The sequence below is a fragment of the Malaclemys terrapin genome, chromosome 22 (genome assembly GCF_027887155.1).
Source record: "Malaclemys terrapin pileata isolate rMalTer1 chromosome 22, rMalTer1.hap1, whole genome shotgun sequence".
Classification (NCBI taxonomy): Eukaryota; Metazoa; Chordata; order Testudines; family Emydidae; genus Malaclemys; species Malaclemys terrapin.
Genome location: NC_071526.1, coordinates 1,078,574 through 1,097,101, shown reverse-complemented (window position 1 = coordinate 1,097,101; position 18,528 = coordinate 1,078,574). Strand labels below are relative to the sequence as shown.

At 43.8% G+C, this 18,528-nt stretch overlaps 1 protein-coding gene across 3 annotated transcripts in view; it reads right to left on the bottom strand.

Moving 5' to 3' along the window:
* Positions 1–18,528, bottom strand: part of KDM1A (lysine demethylase 1A) — a 157,835-nt gene that overhangs the window by 89,121 nt on the left and 50,186 nt on the right. For all 3 annotated transcript variants that reach the window (XM_054011584.1, XM_054011586.1, XM_054011585.1), the window contains 2 exons: positions 6,620–6,701; positions 388–482 (listed from right to left, as the gene is read on the bottom strand). In XM_054011584.1, coding sequence (XP_053867559.1) covers positions 388–482; positions 6,620–6,701 — 177 coding nt within the window. The remainder of the gene's footprint in view (positions 1–387; positions 483–6,619; positions 6,702–18,528) is intronic.

The window sequence follows — 18,528 nt, the reverse complement described above, 5'->3', positions numbered from 1 at the left end:
TTCCACTAATTCAAGAATTAAGAATCAATGAAGTGAGGAAGATAGGTGGGGGGATGTGAACATGCAGAGGATCATCTTGATGAATTCCAGTTACTGGGAAGTAGCCTTCTTTTCTTGAGTGGCCTGTGGACATTCCCAGTTGTGAACGTTTAGCTAGCAGTGCAACTCCAAGGAAGGTTGCACTGAGGAGTTATAGTGAACTAGTCACAACTGCCAAAACAAGCATCAACAACAACAACAACAACAAAAAAGAATGGAGGCCAAAACCTCAGAGTTAGAGTTTATAGTTCTGTACCTTATCCTTTCTAAAGTCAAACCTCTATAATACATTATTTTCTTCAAACCATTTCTTAGGGCAAAGCCTATTTTTGAAAAATTACAACTTACAGCTTGTCCATTGGCTTCATAAAGTGGGCATTTTTGTTTGATCTTAGCCAGTTCCATATTTACTTGTTTGCTGACCACAGCCATTGGATTCCCTCCTGGAAGAGATTTTGTATAAGTATATCTGACATTCAAGCAAAGACTAAAAAGATGTCTGAAAATAAAACAGTAAATACAGTTCAAAAGCAGCCATTATTCCAATAATAAAGCCCATTAGTATATCTCTATTTTGTGCTGAGCATCTTTCAGCAGACCAGTAGAACTTTCAAATATTATCAAGGCTCCTCATAACAATTGTTATAATAAAAACAACCCAGCACCACCACCACTCAAGGAAAGAACTATAGATAAGGAGGGTAAATAACAAAGAAGCTAAGCTCGAAGATGGTGGCAACTAGCAGGACAGCCTTGAGAGTTAACAGCCACAGAGATGCATCTCCCAGAGGTTCAAATATAGACCAGAACAAACTGTGAAGTAGAGAGGGAAGATCACATCGAGGGATAAACGCTCTGAAATGGGCTCTGAAAAGTTTGGGACAGTAGAGATCCGAGGAATACAGTTCACAAAGGCTGAGTGAAACAAAGTGCTGGTGTAATGTGCAGATATGCATCACTAAGGTCCACTAAGCTGGGAAAGGCCTGAAGGAAACAGAATGGAGAACGGTTCAAGTCTCCATACAGAAGCGAGACTTGCAGACCCTCCAGTGGAGGGGAGGGAAGTCTAAGATGTCTGAAGGCTCCGAACTCTTCTACACTAGAAAACAGTGGGAATAGAAGTCCCGCCCCTTTCCTGTAGGGGTACAAGGAAAAGCCTTGAGGAGACTGGCTCTTTATGTCAGATTATCACCATTCTATCAGGGGTATTAAAAGAACAATAAGGTTGCAAAGTGAGTCACTCAAAAGTTAAGAAATGCCAGAATTCAAGTTGCCCATGCAACTTTAATTAGGTTTCCTTGTACATAGTTTTATAATACACAATCATAATGCATATCACATACTATTTATTCCAAAGGACCCATGCTTCATTCAGTGAATGGGTAGCTATTCAATATTTCTTTATCCTTCTTGCTTAATGTGTGGCCTTATTTAATGCACACCATTCAAACTCCGCACTGTATACAGAATTAGTAATTTCCTCATTGGCAGTTTCTCTGGTGCTCTCACCATAATACCCAAGTGCTTCACTAATATTTATGAATTTATCTTCACAACAGTCCTGTGAGATTAGGCAGTAATGTTATCCCAATTCTTCAGCTGGGGATCAAGGCCAAAATTGTTAGGGGTGTCCAACTTCAAACTCCTAGATCCCATCATATTCAGTTGCAGTTGTGAGTGCTCAGCACTATACAATATTGACTGCAGATATTGGACACTGGACACCTAGAAAAACAGCACAATTAGTAACCTACTGTGACAGTCTGGGTTAAGTGACTTTCTCAGCACCACATAGGAACTCTGTGGCAGAGGCAGGGAACACCATCCACTTCTCCAGGTCAGCAATAAACTTTAACCACAAAACCACACCTCTTCCAATTCCTGCAACAAATGAGGCAGAACACACACAACCTCATTTGCTACACAGCACTGATTCAGTCCCAGAGTACATTACATCCTGTGTATTGAATAATGCAGGGGTCCTGTGGGAAAAAACTAGTATGTGACCATGTAATTGAAAACTATAGTAACTCCTCATTTAAAGTCATCCTGGTTAATGTTGTTTCGTTGTTACCTTGCTGATCAATTAGAGAACATGCTCGTTTAAAGTTGTGCAATGCTCCCTTATAACATTGTTCAGTGGCCGCCTGCTTTGTCCATTGCTTGCAGAAAGAGCAGCCCGTTGGAGCTAGCTGGTGGGGGCTTGGAACTAGGGTGGACCGGCAGCCACCCTATCAGCTCCCTGCTCCCCTAAGTTCCCTGTGTGGCAGCCGCCCAGCAGGCTATCAATTGCCAGGCAGTTCAGCTGTTCCTCCCCTCACTGCTGTGTGCTGCTCCTGCCCTCTGCCTTGGAGCTGCTCCTGGGAGCCCCCTGCTTGCTGTGGCGGGGCAGGGGGAGGAGGGGGCGGGAAGGAGGGAGAGAGAGAGAGAGAGAGATGCGTGCTAATATCATGGTGTCCTTCTGCCCCCCATCTCTACTTAAAAGGGCAGTGTACTTAGAGTGGAGTCAGCGTACTTAAAGGGTGTACACACAGGGTGTATGTCTGTCTGTCTGTCTCTCTCTGCCATGCTGTCTCCTCTCCCTCCATTCGTGCTGCCTTGTAGAGTGTGAGGCTACATTAACAACGTTAACCCTTGAGGGCTCAGCCAAGTGCTAGTTCATCATTTAGCAGTAAGTATCAGAGGGGTAGCCGTGTTAGTTTGAATCTGTAAAAAGCAACAGAGGGTCCTGTGGCACCTTTAAGATTAAACAAAGACTGTGAATGGCTATCCAACTACAGAAGCAGTTTCTCCTCCCTTGGTGTTCACACCTCAACTGCTAACAGAGCACCTCACCCTCCCTGATTGAACTAACCTCGTTATCTCCATACTGATTTATACCTACCTCTGGAAATTTCCATTACTTGCGTCTGAAGAAGTGGGCATTCACCCACGAAAGCTTATGCTCCAATACTTCTGTTAGTCTTAAAGGTGCCACCGGACCCTTTGTTGTATTTAGCAGTAAGGCATTCCCTGGGAAATATCCCACCCTCTTCCACCCTCTGACTCAACCACTCAGCCAAGCTTCACAATCATCATTGCTGTGTACAGTATTAAAACTGGTTTAAAACTTCTGGTGTGTGTGTGTTAGTCTTCTGTCTGGCAAAAAAATTTCCCTGGAACCTAATCCCCCTATTTACATTAATTCTTATGGGGAAACTGGATTCACTTAACCGTGTTTCGCTTAAAGTAACATTTTTCAGGAACATAACTACGTTAAGCGAGGAGTTACTGTATCATAATACATATGGACAAGAGGGCTGAATTAAGTCTGCACAGCCCACCTTAAATCTTGCATTTCCTATCTTTGAAGTACTTGACCTTCCCATCTTTAAAAAAAACACATTAAAAACCGTTTAAAAAAAATAAAATAAAGCTAAAACCCAGAAATTCTACCATCTGGAACCATATGACACCAGTTTTGGTCATCAGTAGCTTCAGAGATCTAACACTGAGTAACTAACACTAGTAGCCCATTATCCTTTATAGACCAGTCACTAGGGGGGACAAGATGCACTTGTGTGTTCTACTGGTTATAAATCCTTTTACACTGTGCTCCAGCCCTGTCTTTTCCCCCCCTTTGTTCCTATCCAACCCCCATCTTTGCTCTTATCTAACTTCCTCCATATCCCCAGCTCTTGCCATCCTCATCCCCCTGTGCTCCTATATATGCACCCACCTCCCTCTGCTCCTCTCCATCACCCCTCAAGTCCGCTTCCTCCCACTCTCTAGCTCTACTTCTCCCCAATCTATGGCTGCTGGCTCCAAGCCCAGTACTCTATTTCTCACCCCTAATCATTCCACTGTGGTTGCTTCTTCCTCCTTTTTCTCCATTCTGTCTGGGCGCCAAAAGAAAACCTTAAGAACACAGAAGAGTCTTCCCATTCTCAGTTCGAGTGCCTAGTTCAACAGTGGCCCCTGGCAGCTGAAAGAAGCAATTGCGGGGAAGTCCTGCTCAGCTCTTGCAGCTTGGGATGGAGCATGTGCAGTACAGCTAGACATACACTTAAGGGAATTACCAGGCAAATTAACTCCTCTCTGAGCATGTGCAAACTGAGATTTTTCAGCAGCTCATAGCTTGGCCAAACATGGACTGTTTTCCACAGGAAAGCAAAGGACACACCATGGGTCCGACCAAATTTCAAGTGCCTGCTCCAAAGCATGGAGATGCTAAAGCTTTATCTTTGAAAAGTCATGGACGGGAGAGATTCCAGAAAATTGAAAAAGGGGCAAATATAGTGCCAATCTATAAAAAGGGAAATAAAAACAACATGGGGAATTACAGACCAGTCATCTTAACTTCTGTACCTGGAAAGATAATGGAGCAAATAATTAAGCAATCAATTTGCAAACATCTAGAAGATAATAAGGTAATAAATAACAGTCAGCATGGATTTGTCAAGAACAAATTGTGTCAAACCAATCTGATAGCTTTCTTTGACAGGGTAACAAGTCTTGTGGATTGGGGGGAGGGGAGGAGAAGTGGTTGATGTGATATATCTTGACTTTAGTAAAGCTTTTGATACTGTCTCGCATGACCTTCTCATAAACAAACTAGGGAAATACAAACAAGATGGAGCTACCATAAGGTGGGTCCAAAACTAGTTGGAAAACCGTTCCCAGAGAGTAGTTATCAGTGGTTCACAGTCGTGCTGGAAGGGCATAACAAGTGGGGTCCCATAGGGATCACTTCTGGGTCCAGCTCTGTTCAATATGTTCATCAATGATTTAGATAATGGCATAGAGAGTACACTTAAAGTTTGTGGACGATACCAAGTGGGAGGGGTTGCAAGTGCTTTGGAGGATAGGAATAAAATTCAAAATGATCTGGTCTGAAGTAAACAGGGTGAAATTCAATAAGGACAAATGCAAAGTACTCCACTTAGGAAGGAACAATCAATTACACACATACAAAATGGGAAATGACTGCCTAGGAAGGAGTACTGCGGAAAGGGATCTGGGGTCATAGTGGACCAAAAACTAAACGAGTCAACAGTGTAACACTGTTGCAAACAAACAAAACAAAAACAAACAAACAAACAAACAAGCACGAACATCTTTCTGGAATGTATTAGGAGGAGTGTTTAAGCAAGACACGAGAAGTAATTCTTCCGCTCTACTCTGCGTTGATTAGGCCTCAACTGGAGGGAGTACTTCAAATTTCAGGAAAGATGTGGACAAATTGGAGAAAGTCCAGAGAAGAGCAACAAAAATGATTAAAGGTCTAGAAGACAGGAGCTATGAGGAAAGATTGAAAAAATTGGGTTTGTTTAGTCTGGAGAAGAGAAGACAGAGGGGACATAACAGTTTTCAAGTACATAGAAGGTTGTTACAAGGAGGAGGGAGAAGAATTGTTGTTCTTAACAATTGTCCTCTGAGGATAGGACAAGAAGCAATGGGCTTAAATTGCAGCAAGAGAGGTTTAGGTTGGACTTAAGGGAAAACTTCCTAACTGTCAGGGTGGTTAAGCACTGGAATAAATAGTTTAGGGAGGTTATGGAATCTCCATCATTGGAGATTTTTTGAGAGCAGGTTAGACAAACACCTGTCCAGGATGGTCTAGATCGCTATTTGTCAAATGCGGCCACCGTGGCCGCATGCGGCCACCAGGGGGTTTCCCTGGGGCCACAGCAGTTTCCTGTTTCCCTGTTGCTCCTGCACGCGCTGCCTCACTGGAGACACAGATGGGACACACAACGCTTAAGGAGCCAGGTGAGGCGGCGAAGAGGGGATGAGAAGGGCAGCAACAGGCTGAGGAGTCAAGCAGCGAGGTGAGCAGCAGGCGGGGGAGTCTGGCTGGGGAGTAAGGCAGCAAATGGCAAGCCAGCAGCAGGGTGAAAAGGCAGGTGGGGGGGGCGGCTGTGAGGAGGCAAGCAGGGATGTGTGTAAGGAGGCAAGCGGTGAGGCGAGCAGCGGGGGAGGGAGGGGGGGAGAAGGAGGCAAGTGGCAGGGGGGCCCTGGCCGAGGAGTAAGGAGCTGAGCAGTGAGGCAGCAACAAGGAGACTAGGGGGGCAGGAGGGTCTGGCTGCAAGCGGCGGATCGATGAGACTAGCGGGGTGAGGAGGTGGGAGGCGAGTGGGGGTGGGGTGAGGGGGAGGAGGTGCGCGAATTGTGTGCGCATGAGTCCCTGTCATGAGGGCAGGGAACTGGACTAGATGACCTCTCGAGGTCCCTATGATTCTCTGATGCTCAGCTAAATGGTTGTAAGAATAGTTTAAACATAGGCAAAATAAGCTAGCGTGCCAAGACAAGAGTAAGAGAAATCCCAGTGCAAATGAACTGTTGCAGAAATCAAACCACTGTGGTGAGAGTTTGGCAGGACCCACAAAAAACTAAGTGGTTTCAACAAGTCTGAAAAGAATGACAACTGAGAAACTATCTTGCATATCACAACCACACTTCCATTGAACTGACCCCTATTATGAATGATTCCTTCATCACATATCAGAGCACCCTGAACGCAGAAGAGGCCCAAACTAGAATGTTATAACCCTTCTCTTTCAATAACCTTTAAAAAAGTTTATTATTTTGAATGACTCACCCAGCCCTGTTACCACCATGGCTCCTAGATCAGCAACATAGTTTCCTTTGCGAAATGTAGCAACTCTTCCTCCTACACGATCCTTTAAAAATTAAAGAAGTATATCAGCTATTTTCATTCAATCAAATTTAGAAAAATGATACCTGAGCAATAAAGCCCCCTTTTCAAAAAAAATCACTCTCCTGAAAGTCTCCTACAGACCATCTAAAGAGGGTTATCTGAGCCACAGCCATAAACTGAATGCCATACCACACACAGGTTTCAAATAAGCCACTCACATGAGCTTTTGAAGAACGGGCATTAGTATTTAAACATGGTAGTTAGTAGAAACCTCAACGGCAAAGAAGTTATAGGTGGGAGGGCAGGTCATTTAGTACCTATGTTCATGATAGTATGTTTGTTAGTAAGTTTAAACAAACTATGTAATATACCAAGTAATGGCACTTCCAGCACTTCACCTTGGAAGACGTGGAGGGAAGAAACAAACTGTTCTACAATTGTAAACAACACCCTGTCCAAAAGTTCTGGCTGATATCTAGTCAAAATTTTCGTCCCTTAATTTTACCCTATAATTCCTAATTTTGCCCCACTGTTGAACTCTAAACAACTCCTTTACCTTGGTGTTAATGCACTTTAATACCTGTAGATCGTTTACCTTGCCAGTCTTAGTCATTGCTTAGCCAGCTCTACATATGTTTAACTATTTTAGTCTTTCCTCATAAATCTGTTATTCCCCAGAGCATCTTTGTTGTCCTCTAAATTTCATCAATTGGTAAGTACTTTAGAAATACACAAGATGAAATCATACTACAGCTATATTCCCTACAAAAATAAACTATGTTAAGAGAAAAAGCTACGGTTGCAAAGTCAAGTAATCAAGACAGGAAATATCAGAATTAAATTAGTATGTAGTGTAGTTGTAGCCATCTCTGTCCCAGAATAACAGAGAGAAAAGGTGGGTGAGGTAATATCTTTTATTGGACCAACTTCTTTCGGTGAAAAACTTTCAAGCCACACAGCTCTTCTTCAGGTCTGGGAAAGGTACACATAGCACCACAGTTAAATGCAACATGGAACAGATTGTTTAGCGTAAGTAGTTAGCACTAACTAAGGGACCATTCAAGATAAAGTCATAGGCGGTAATGGGCCACTCTGAATGGTCCCTTAGAATATGTGGGAGCTATTTATGCTAAACAATCTTTTCCATCTTGCATTTAGCTGTGACCCTGGAATACCCTTCCCACCTGAAGAAGAAATCTGTGTAGCTCGAAAGCTTGACTTTCAGCAACAGAAGTTGGTCCAATAAAATAATTAAAATGTTTAAATCAGTGCCAGGCAATCTTAATTCAGCTCTACTGAGCAGATGGCAATATGTTACAGACTTGAGTTTCATGATCACATACTGTTTTCTCTCAATATCTTTGCTTCAATTCTGTGCTCAGAATGGATGCTAAGTGAGCCAAGAATGTGTAATCAATAAGGCCATCTCCTGTCTCCTTTGCTGAAACATGTATAATCAATTACAGAGAGGATCGCACAAAGAAAAGGGATGATCTTGTAGTTAATGACTGCACTGGACTCTAGAAAACTGGGTTCTATCCTTGGCTCTGCCATAGGATTCCTGTGATACTGGGAACGTTACAAACCAAAGTTTTCTGAAGTGGTCACTAACACTGTTTCCCTCCCAACATTCAACTTGAGACAGCCGAAAGGGCTACATTTTCCCTGCCAAGTACTCAACTACAGCTGAACTCAATGGAAACTGCAGCCGTTCAGCACATTTGGGGGGAAAAATTCACCTGAGTCTCAAGGGATCCAAGATGGCCACTTCTGCAAGTGTTGGCCTTTCTCTGCACTTCAGTTTCCATACTGCTGCTTTCTTACTTCCCAGGGCTGCTGGGAGGATACAGTACGTATTTTATTATTGTACTGAGGCGGTGCCTACAGGCTCCCACCAAGAATCAGTCAAGCCCACAACACGAAAATGGCCTCTGCCCCAAAGAACTTTTATTAATGTGCATGAGGTTTTCCTACTACATTGATGGGACTATAGAAGTATACCATCATGGGTCACACACTGAAGGAAAATAAAAACACTTCACAGCAACCTCGTTCCCTGAGCATTACCCATACTGTTCAATGAACAAGGCAAGAGTCCTGTGGGGAAAAAAAAAAAAAGAGTATGCAGTCATGTAATTAAAGACTGCATAAACATCACATGTGGTGGTGAATTATGGTTACATGGACAATCTTGAGTCTGGTATTTCCTAACTTCTGCTCCACTGTGCAACCTTAATCCTTTCTCTTTTAATGAAGATATTTTATATGGAATTTCCTAGGATTTGGTTTTTAAACTGAACCGAAAGATCTAAAATTCCATCATGTCAGACTAGCAATCCCCCTGCATGAATCATTAGCACAGTTTGAACCTAAACCTTCAGATGCACAGCACAAACTTCTACCATTAAAGCTAAAGGAGTACCTACATTAGCTGACAGCAGTAGATGTATTCCTTCTGAGAAGGGAGTGTTGTATAGTCAGAGCTGAGGAATAAGATTTAGGACTCCTGGGTCCTATTTATTTGTTAATGAAATTTTACATGTATATAGTATTCAGTCATGTATCAAAAGGTGGGTATACAGGAGCAGCCCCATTTTACAAACAGGAAAAATGTAGGCTCGTTATCAAGGAGAAACTCCTGACAGTGAGCTATAAGAGGCTGTGAAATACTGTCCCAATTTAAGAGATGGAAACCACACTGCTTGGGATATTTAAGGCTAGACTAGACAATGCCCAAACATAGGCACCGTAAGTAAACAAAGATTACTTACTCTACAGCAACTGTGGTTCTTTGAGATGTTGAAGTCAGCATGAAACCCCACTGTAGGTGCACATGTGCCTCATGCACTGGAAATTAGATTATTTTGAATAGCTGTGTCAGTCAGGACCATGCAAGCCGTGACCCTCCTCGTGCTCTTGCGTGAGGGCATTCCTTTGTAAATTCCCTCATAATTAGAATCTCAGTTGTAGCTCAGAACTTCTGAATCTGGAATGGAGGAGGCTAGATTCACACTGACAACATCTCAAAGAACCAGAGTTACTGTAGGCTAACCAACAGTTCTTTTGAATGTGTCACAGTAGATCCCATTGTAGGTGACTGGTAAGCAGTATCCCCTCAGGATGATAGGAATGAGGAATTTCAGCTACATAAGTCGACTGTGATCATAGTACTGTTTTCCCAAAAACTTGGTATCTGACTTAGCAACTAAGTCAAAGGCCTAGTGTTTGACACATTGGTGGGCTATTTCACAGTGCTGCCTTACAGAGCACTGACACTTGCATATTCCTGAAGCAAGCCCTTTAGAAGAGTGGGAGGTACACCAGTCAGCTGGTAATAATGAGATACACTCATTTTTTGTGATGAGAATGCCTGACCTTTAGAACACCCAGCTATGGCTAAGAACAGATGGAGCCAATATCTGATAAAACCAAGTGCTGGATACAGCTAGTGTGTGTAAATTTCCTTTCTCCCAGTGCAGAAGGTAGCTTGTGGAAGACAACAGGCAGATTGATTGGTTTCAAGGAAAATTTGAAACCATTTTCAGAATGAATTTGTGAGAGGCCTGAGCACACTATGAAATGTTATATTGGGAGGGAGGTGAGTTCTGCCACAAGACCCTGAAGTCCACTCGCCCTCCTGTCTGAAGTGATAGCCAACAGGAAGAGCAACTTTACGGAAAGGTGGTTCAAGGAACATTCTGAGAAAGGTTCAAAGAAAAGCTCCATGAGCCTCAGGAGGACTAAATTGAAATTGCCAGCAGAAGTAAGTTCTCTGACTGGTGGGTAAGCATGTAACAGACTTTTTAGAAACTCAGTACCATGGGGTGAGAGAAGACAGCACGACTGTACATGAGGATGGCAAGCTGAGATTGCTGCACGGTGACCTTAACAGAGCTCAACCAAAGACCAGCCTGTTTTAAGTGCAACAAGTAGTCAAGGTTCTTCAGTATCAAGGCCTGAACTGGGACCAGACTCTGTTGGGTCACCCATATTGAGAACCTCTTCAATTCAGATGAGTACACCCTTCTGATAGATGTTTTCCTGCTCTGAATCAGGATTTCCTGGACCTGAACGGAGCTGTCTCTATTTACAGTATTTAACCAGTCATCAGCCATGCTGTCAGGTATAGTGACTGTCTGAATGGGGTATCTGACAACCAACGTGAGATCAGGTCCAGGAGCTGATTCAGAGGCTCAGTGGACACCTGTAGTGGGCTCATCGGCCAAAACTGTCTTGGCTAGTATAGAGCTATGAGAATTAGTGTGGCTTTGTCCCATTTGATAATGGTGATTCCCTGATCTCCAGGGTAATTATTGGAAAGACATACAGCAGGCCTCTAGATCCACTGTAGTACAAAGGCATCCAGTAATGATCCTTGACTCAGGCCTCCTCTGGAGCAAATGTACTGACATTTGGAGTTATCCTTGGTAGCAATCAAGTCCATTATTGAGATTCCCAATGACCTCCTATACATGCATCAGTCCTACAACGGATCTGTGCAAGGGCCATTTGTGATTGGTCACTGAATGCCTGCTCAGGAAGTCCACTAGGTTGTTGCTGACTCCTGGGAGACAAAGGGTCATAGAGGTAACCTTCTAATAGATAGAACCAAGTACAGAATTTGATGGCCTCCACACAGAGGGTTGAACACCCCCTTGTTTACATGTAAAAACAACTCGAACAGCTTAATGGGACGAAATCAGGGGGCCCAGATAATCTTAATCCAAGAATATGAAAGGAACTGGCACACGAAATTGCAAGCCCATTAGCAAGAATTTTTAATGAATATGCAAACTCAGGGGTTGTACCATATGACTGGAGAATTGCTAACATAGTTCCTATCTTTAAGAAAGGGGGAAAACGTGACCCGGGCAACTACAGGCCTGTCAGTTTGACACCTATAGTTTGCAAGGTCTTGGAAAAATTTTTGAAGGAAAAAGTAGTCAAGGACATTGAGGTCAATGGTAATTGGGACAAAATACAACATGGTTTTACAAAAGGTAGATCATGCCTAACCAACCTGATCACCTTTTCAAAAAAGGAAACAAATTTTTTAGACAAAGGAAATACAGTGGATCTAATTTACCTCGATTTCAGTAAAGCATTTGATACGGTTCCACATGGGAATTATTAGCTAAATTGTAAAAGATGGGAATCAATATGAAAATTGAAAGGTGGATAAGGAACTGGTTAAAGGGGAGACTACAATGGATCGTACTGAAAGGTGAATTGTCAGGCTGGAGGGAGGTTACTAGTGGAGTTCCTCAGGGATTGGTTTTGGGACCAATCTTATTTAATCTTTTTATTACTGACCTTGGTACAAAAAGCGGGAATGTGCTAATAAAGTTTGTGGATGACATGAAGCTGGGAGGCATTGCCAATACAGAGAAGGATCGGGATATCATACAGGAAGTTCTGGATGACCTTGTAAACTGGAGTAATAGTAATAGGATGAAATTTAATAGTGAAAAGTGCAAGGTCATGCATTTAGGGATTAATAACGAAGTATTGTTATAAGCTAGGGAGGCATCAGTTGGAAGTAACAGAGGAGAAGGACCTCGGAGTATTGGTTGATCACAGGATGACTATGAGCCACCAATGTGATACGGCTGTGAAAAAAGCTAATGCGGTCTTGGGATGCATCAGGTGAGGTATTTCCAGTAGAGATAAGGAGGTGTTAGTACCGTTATACAAGGCACTGGTGAGACCTCATCTGGAATACTGTATGCAGTTCTGGTCTCCCATGTTTAAGAAGGATGAATTCAAACTGGAACAGGTTCAGAGAAGGGCTACTAGGATGACCCGAGGAATGGAAAACCTGTCATATGAAAGGAGACTCAAAGAGCTTGGCTTGTTTAGCCTAACCAAAAGAAGGCTATGGGGAGATACAATTGCTCTCTATAAATATATCAGAGGAATAAATACCAGGGAGGCAGAGGAATTATTTAAGATCAACCAATGTGGACACAAGAACAAATGGATATAAACTGGCTATCAGGAAGTTTAGACTTGAAATTAGACGAAGGTTTCTAACCATCAGAGGAGTGAAGTTCTGGAACAGCCTTCCAAGGGGAGTAGTGGGGGCAAAAAAGATATCTGGCTTCATGACTAAGCTTAATAAGTTTATGGAGGGGGATGGTATTATGGGATAGCCTAATTTTGGCAATTAATTAGTCTTTGACTACTAGCGGTAAATATGCCCAATGGCTTGTGATGGGATGTTAGATGGGGTGGGATCTAAGTTACTACAGAGAATTCTTTCCTGGGTGTCTGCCTGTGAGTCTTGCCCACATGCTCAGGGTTTAGCTGATTGCCATATTTGGGGTCGGGAAGGAATTTTTTTCCAGGGCAGATTGGCAGAAGCCCTGGGGGGTTTTCGCCTTCCTCTGCAGCGTGGGGCACGGGTCACTTGCTCTAAGATTCTCTGCACCTTGAAGTCTTTCAACCATGATTTGAGGACTTCAGTGGCTCAGACACTGGTTTGATACAGGAGTGGGTGTGAGAGATTCTGTGGCCTGCGTTGTGCAGGTGGTCAGACTAGATGATCATAATGGTCCTTCTGACCTTAAAGTCTATGATTCTATGACATGCTGAGGCACTGAGACCTTCCTGTCTATGCAATGCCTCACTACAGAATAGATTGACCTAAATCCAGAGCTGAAGGAGCGGCAGGTGAAGTCTGGCAAACAACATTGTGTACACACGATGACATTGTGGCCTAACACTGCAAGGCATATCCGTAGTATCATAGCCTGTTTTGATATTAGTTGGATTATCAGCATTTGTGACAACTGGAACCTGTCCTAAGGCAAACAGGACTTTTCTGGTCTGGGGCTGATCAGAGCTCCTATGAATTTTATCATCCAAAATGTTGCCTGATGTTTTTGTAGTTCAATAGGAGGCCTAGGTGGGACAACAGAGAGAGCACAATTCAAGCTCATTGGTGTTTCCTGTTGCAATCCACCTCTGATCATCCAGTCAATCCTACCACCGCCAAGCATTTTTTTTAAGCCCATCAATGCCCTGAGGTGTCCAACCTTGTATTGGTAATGGTTTGCGCCAACCATGAATCTTAAGTACTTCTTGTAATTGGATGAATGCCTATATGGAAGTACACGTTTTGCAAGCTAAGAGTCTTGAGCCTGGAGAGATGGAATGATGGAGGCAAGTATCACCAACTTGAACCTAAGGTGGCATATATATTTGTTCATTCTCCTCAGGTCTCAGATAGGAAGAAAACACCTCTCTCTTCAGGATAATAAAATATTGGATGTAGAAGCCTTTTCCCCTGTACCCCTTAGGACCTCTTCTAAGGCTTCTAGATGAAGCAACAAAGCCACTCTTAAGAATAAATGAGAAGGATCCCTGAAGAGGGAACAGAAGGGGAGTGGATGGGAGCAAACTATACAAATGAATTAAACAGCCATGGCCAGTGCTTATAGAGGACCAAGTCAAATGTAATAGGACAAAGAAGCTCCCGAAAACTGGTTCCTGGTCGATTCCGATGTGGCTCCCATCAAATCTGCTGTCTGGATGTTGGGGTTGGCTGGTTGACAGAGAAGGCAGACGACAGATGTCTTCTTGAACATTATGATCATTTCTGTGATGTGTACTCCCGATGTCTTCCCTGAGATATAGGTGTGGCTGCTGGGGCTGTCTACAGGTCTTCCTATAGGAGAATAATATCCCCAGTGATCTCATGGTATCCCTTGAGTCCTTTAAGGAATGCAATGCTTCATAAGTTCTTTTACTGAAGAGCTCTATCCCCTTGAGATCCTAGACCTCCCTTGGTATTCTGGTTACATAGTTACAGCTGTGGCCATTTACCTCTTGGCTGTGTTGGAGGCATCCACGGCTGCCTGTAAGACTGTTCTGGCAACAATTTGGCCTTTATTCCTCCATAGAGTACTGTGGTACTTTCACCAGGAAGGGAGTCACCTCTAGTTCATGTACAGAAATTACAACTGGTAGTTTGCCACATGGAGTTACAATGTGGCGGACAAGTAGGCTTTGCATCTAGACAGGTCTAGCTTTTGGGGGGTCCTAGACCTTAGATATCCCCTTTCATTGATTTCAGTGTTTCCTGCACTGTTGCCACCATCCACGATCCTGGGTTTGAGTGGGAGCAGAAGTGCTCAAAGATTTTGGTGGCACCTGATAGTACTTCTGCACCCATTTAGATGTGGGCTGAATGGTAGATGGGGCTTTCCAGAGCCACTTGATTAGCTCTAAAGTATGCCCTCATTTATGGGGACAAGCAATTCTGGCCCAGGCTGATGTGATCAAAATGTCAATTTATGTAATTTTTCTTATGACCTTGATTTCAACATCTAAAGTCTCAGCAATGAAATGCTTTAAAGTCATCAATCTTTGGAGTAGAAATGCTATGATTGCCTCATCAGGTGAGGATGACAACTTTAAGTGGAAACTGGAGGTGCTGTTCTTCCATGGCTCCCAGCCCCTGGGACCTAACCAACATTGGTAGCCTGGGCAGCGATGCTTCCAAGGAGCCTGATCTCCTCTTCCTGGATCTACAGGAAGGGATTCTGTTGTGGGACACCTGAGATGATGGTCCCCAGTAAGGCCAGGGTGGCACGGTATATAGGTACTTGCTCAGTTGCGGCCGACTGGTTAAATGCCACTTTTGTCTGTTGTGATAGCACCCTGCAGGAGGGATCTCTAGTACAGGCTCTAGGATTGTGCTCAGAAGAGAGAGAGGTATCCCTACTCAACACTAGGGAGAAGGCATAATGTGATGACAGTGAAGAAGAACAGTACTCTCTGAATAGCAATGCCCTGTGCTGGTGTCTTGGCCCTGGCTCTGGGTGTTATGCAGCACCAAAGATGTCCTCTTAACCATTCCATGAAGGCATACATCAGTCCCATAATCGACACAGTGGTGTCTTCATTGGTGCTGGCTTACCTGGTACCACCTCCTCCTTTAACAGAGAACTCATATGCCCTGTCTTTGGTGCAGTGATGTCTCTTTTCCCTCCAGGATGGTGCCCCTTCTGTTTGGAGCCAATGCCATATCTGCTGTCCACCTGACCTACCTTTCAGTCTTGCCCTTGTATTGGGGTGCCAGTTCACATGAGGATGTCAGCATTGGAGGCATAGGTGCTGAGTCTGTAGGTACCAGCATCTGTAGCAACATCCAATGCCAGAGACCGAGCACCAACGTGAACAGTGTCAATGTGGCCTCTTTCAATTGTGTTTTCTTCCCTGCCTCTCCTTCCCTGCTGGACTTTAGGGTGTGCTGTCTGCTTGGAGGGGCTTTCACTGAGAACTATCATTTTGGTTTTTTGGAGGTGGATGCCAGGTGTGAGGTGACACATCCATTGTGTAAGTGTAACATCAGCCATGTATACCTCGACTTGAGAGTTCTCACGGAGGACTTACACACTGAACATGTATCAGAGAAGTGGCTTTCCCCTAGACAGAGAATTTGCTGTGCCCATGGACCACAGGAATGAGCCTGTTGCTGGTGAGGCAGGGCTTAAATCCTAAGGGTTTCAAGTCTGCCACGGCAGTTGGCACAAGGCTCCTCATGCCTCTGTACAGGGGGCATATCTTCACCTTTTAAGGGGAATGTGCAAGATAAAGAATTAACAAAGACCAAGGATGAAGACAGATTCTCTTCACAGAGCTAGTCAAGAGGATGAATTCAATGCTCAGAGAAGTACAGTGGGTTGGACATTTGACAGGGTTCCATCTTTATGACACAAGCGGCAAGAGGGAACTGAGGGAGAGTCACGTCCACTCTGCTCTTTATGCCCTCACATGGAAGCACAAAAACAGCAAAGGGCACATGCACAGCCCTGATGTACACTGCAATTCAAAAAGAAAAATCTGATCTTACATGCATGGGATGCATGCACCCCTACAATAGGATCCAAACTGACATACTCAAACAATCCTCCAGAGGCTTGGGATGGACTAGATCTGTGGGCCCCCCAAACTACGGGATGCACTCCCCCGGGGGGGTGGGGGGGCCACCTAGGAATGTTCAGGGGGCTCAGCGGGTCCAAGCCAGCCCCCGCAGGGAGGGAGCACCACCCAGCACCATTCTGCCCCCAGCCAGGGCCATGGCTTCTGGCCCCGCCCCAACCACAGCTCCATTTCTGGCCTTGGCCCATAGCTCGGCTGCAGTTCCACACCTGGCGGCAGCTCCAGCCCCGCCCCCAGCCCCGACCACAACTCTGCTCCCAGACCCTGGCTCCCCGCGGGTGTGGGGGGTGAGGTTAAAATGTTTGGGGAAGAAGCTATGAAATCTCTAACATCTGTAGATGATAAAGATTGGTAGATGGCAAATGATGAAGACAGGTCACAGAGGAAAAAATCTGATATTTTAGTATGAATAAGTGTGAGGTTGTACAACTGAGAACAACACACTGGACTAGATGGTTATTTAATCTCAAATATCAAGTATTAAACTGCTCCTCCAAGATTCTACTTGAGTATGTAACCAGCACAATCTACATCTAAATACCAAAAATTCTTTTACCGTCACTCACAATAAGACAGTATTGTCTTATCTATTAATTCTCTCATGGAAGAGCTAACTGCTAATACAGCAAACAGCTACTAAGCAGCTCTGCCCATTTCAGCTCAGAAGCAAAATTTTTTTTTCTTAGCACAACATACTGACCCTCTAAAGAGCCTGCTTGACCCTCTGACCCCTCCCCCTCCTCAGAACAGCTTCAAAACTGGAAAAAAAGATAAAAGACGGACACACCACCTGGATTAGCTGAAGTATGTTAAATGGTACTCTCACTGATGGACAAGACATAAGCTTTACTATTCTCTTACAAGTAGCCAGCTACCAATACAGATGATTACTAGGAAGTAGTATTTACAATCTTTTAAATCAGCGATTTGGAAGAAAATATGAAATCTCTGCTAACATCTGTAGATGACAAAGATTGGTAGATGACAAATGATGAAGACAGGTCACTGCGAGGCAAAAAAATCAGACACTTTAATATGGGTAAGCGTGAGCTTGTACATCTAAGAACAAAACGATGTCGGACACACAGGGCTGGGATCTAGTCTGGAGAACAGCGACTCTGAAAAGGACTTGTGGGATATGGAACAGGAAACCCAGTAGTATGCTATGACAAAAAGAGCTAGTAAAAAGAACAGGAGTACTTGTGGCACCTTAGAGACTAACAAATTTATTTGAGCATAAGCTTTCGTGGGCTACAGCCTACTTCATCGGATGCATGTAGTGGAAAATACAGTAGGAAGATAGACAGATCCACACACACACACAACATGAAACAATGGGTGTTACTATACACAATATAAGGAGAGTGATCAGTTAAGATGAGCTTTTATCAGCAGGGGAGAAAAAAAAAAAAACCTGTTTGTAGTGGTAATGAAAATGGCCCATTTACAGCAATTGACAAGGAAATATGAGGAACGGGGGAAAGGGGGGGGGGGGAGAATAAGCATGGGGAAATAGTTTTACTTTGTGTAATGGCCAGTCTTTGTTCAAGCCTAATTTAATGATGTCCAATTTGCAAATTAATTCCAATTCAGCAGTCTCTCGTTGGAGACTGTTTAAGTTTTTTTGTTGTAATATTGAGACTTTTAGGTCTGTAATCAAGTGGCCCGGGAGATTGAAGTGTTCTCCAACTGGTTTTTGAACGTTATAATTCTTGACATCTGATTTGCGTCCATTTATTCTTTTACGCAGAGACTGTCCAGTTTGGCAAATGTACATGGCAGAGGGGCATTGCTGGCACATGATGGCATATATCACATTGGTAGATGTGCAGGTGAACGAGCTTCTGATATTGTGGCTGATGTGATTAGGGCCTATGATGGTATCCCCTGAACAGATAGGT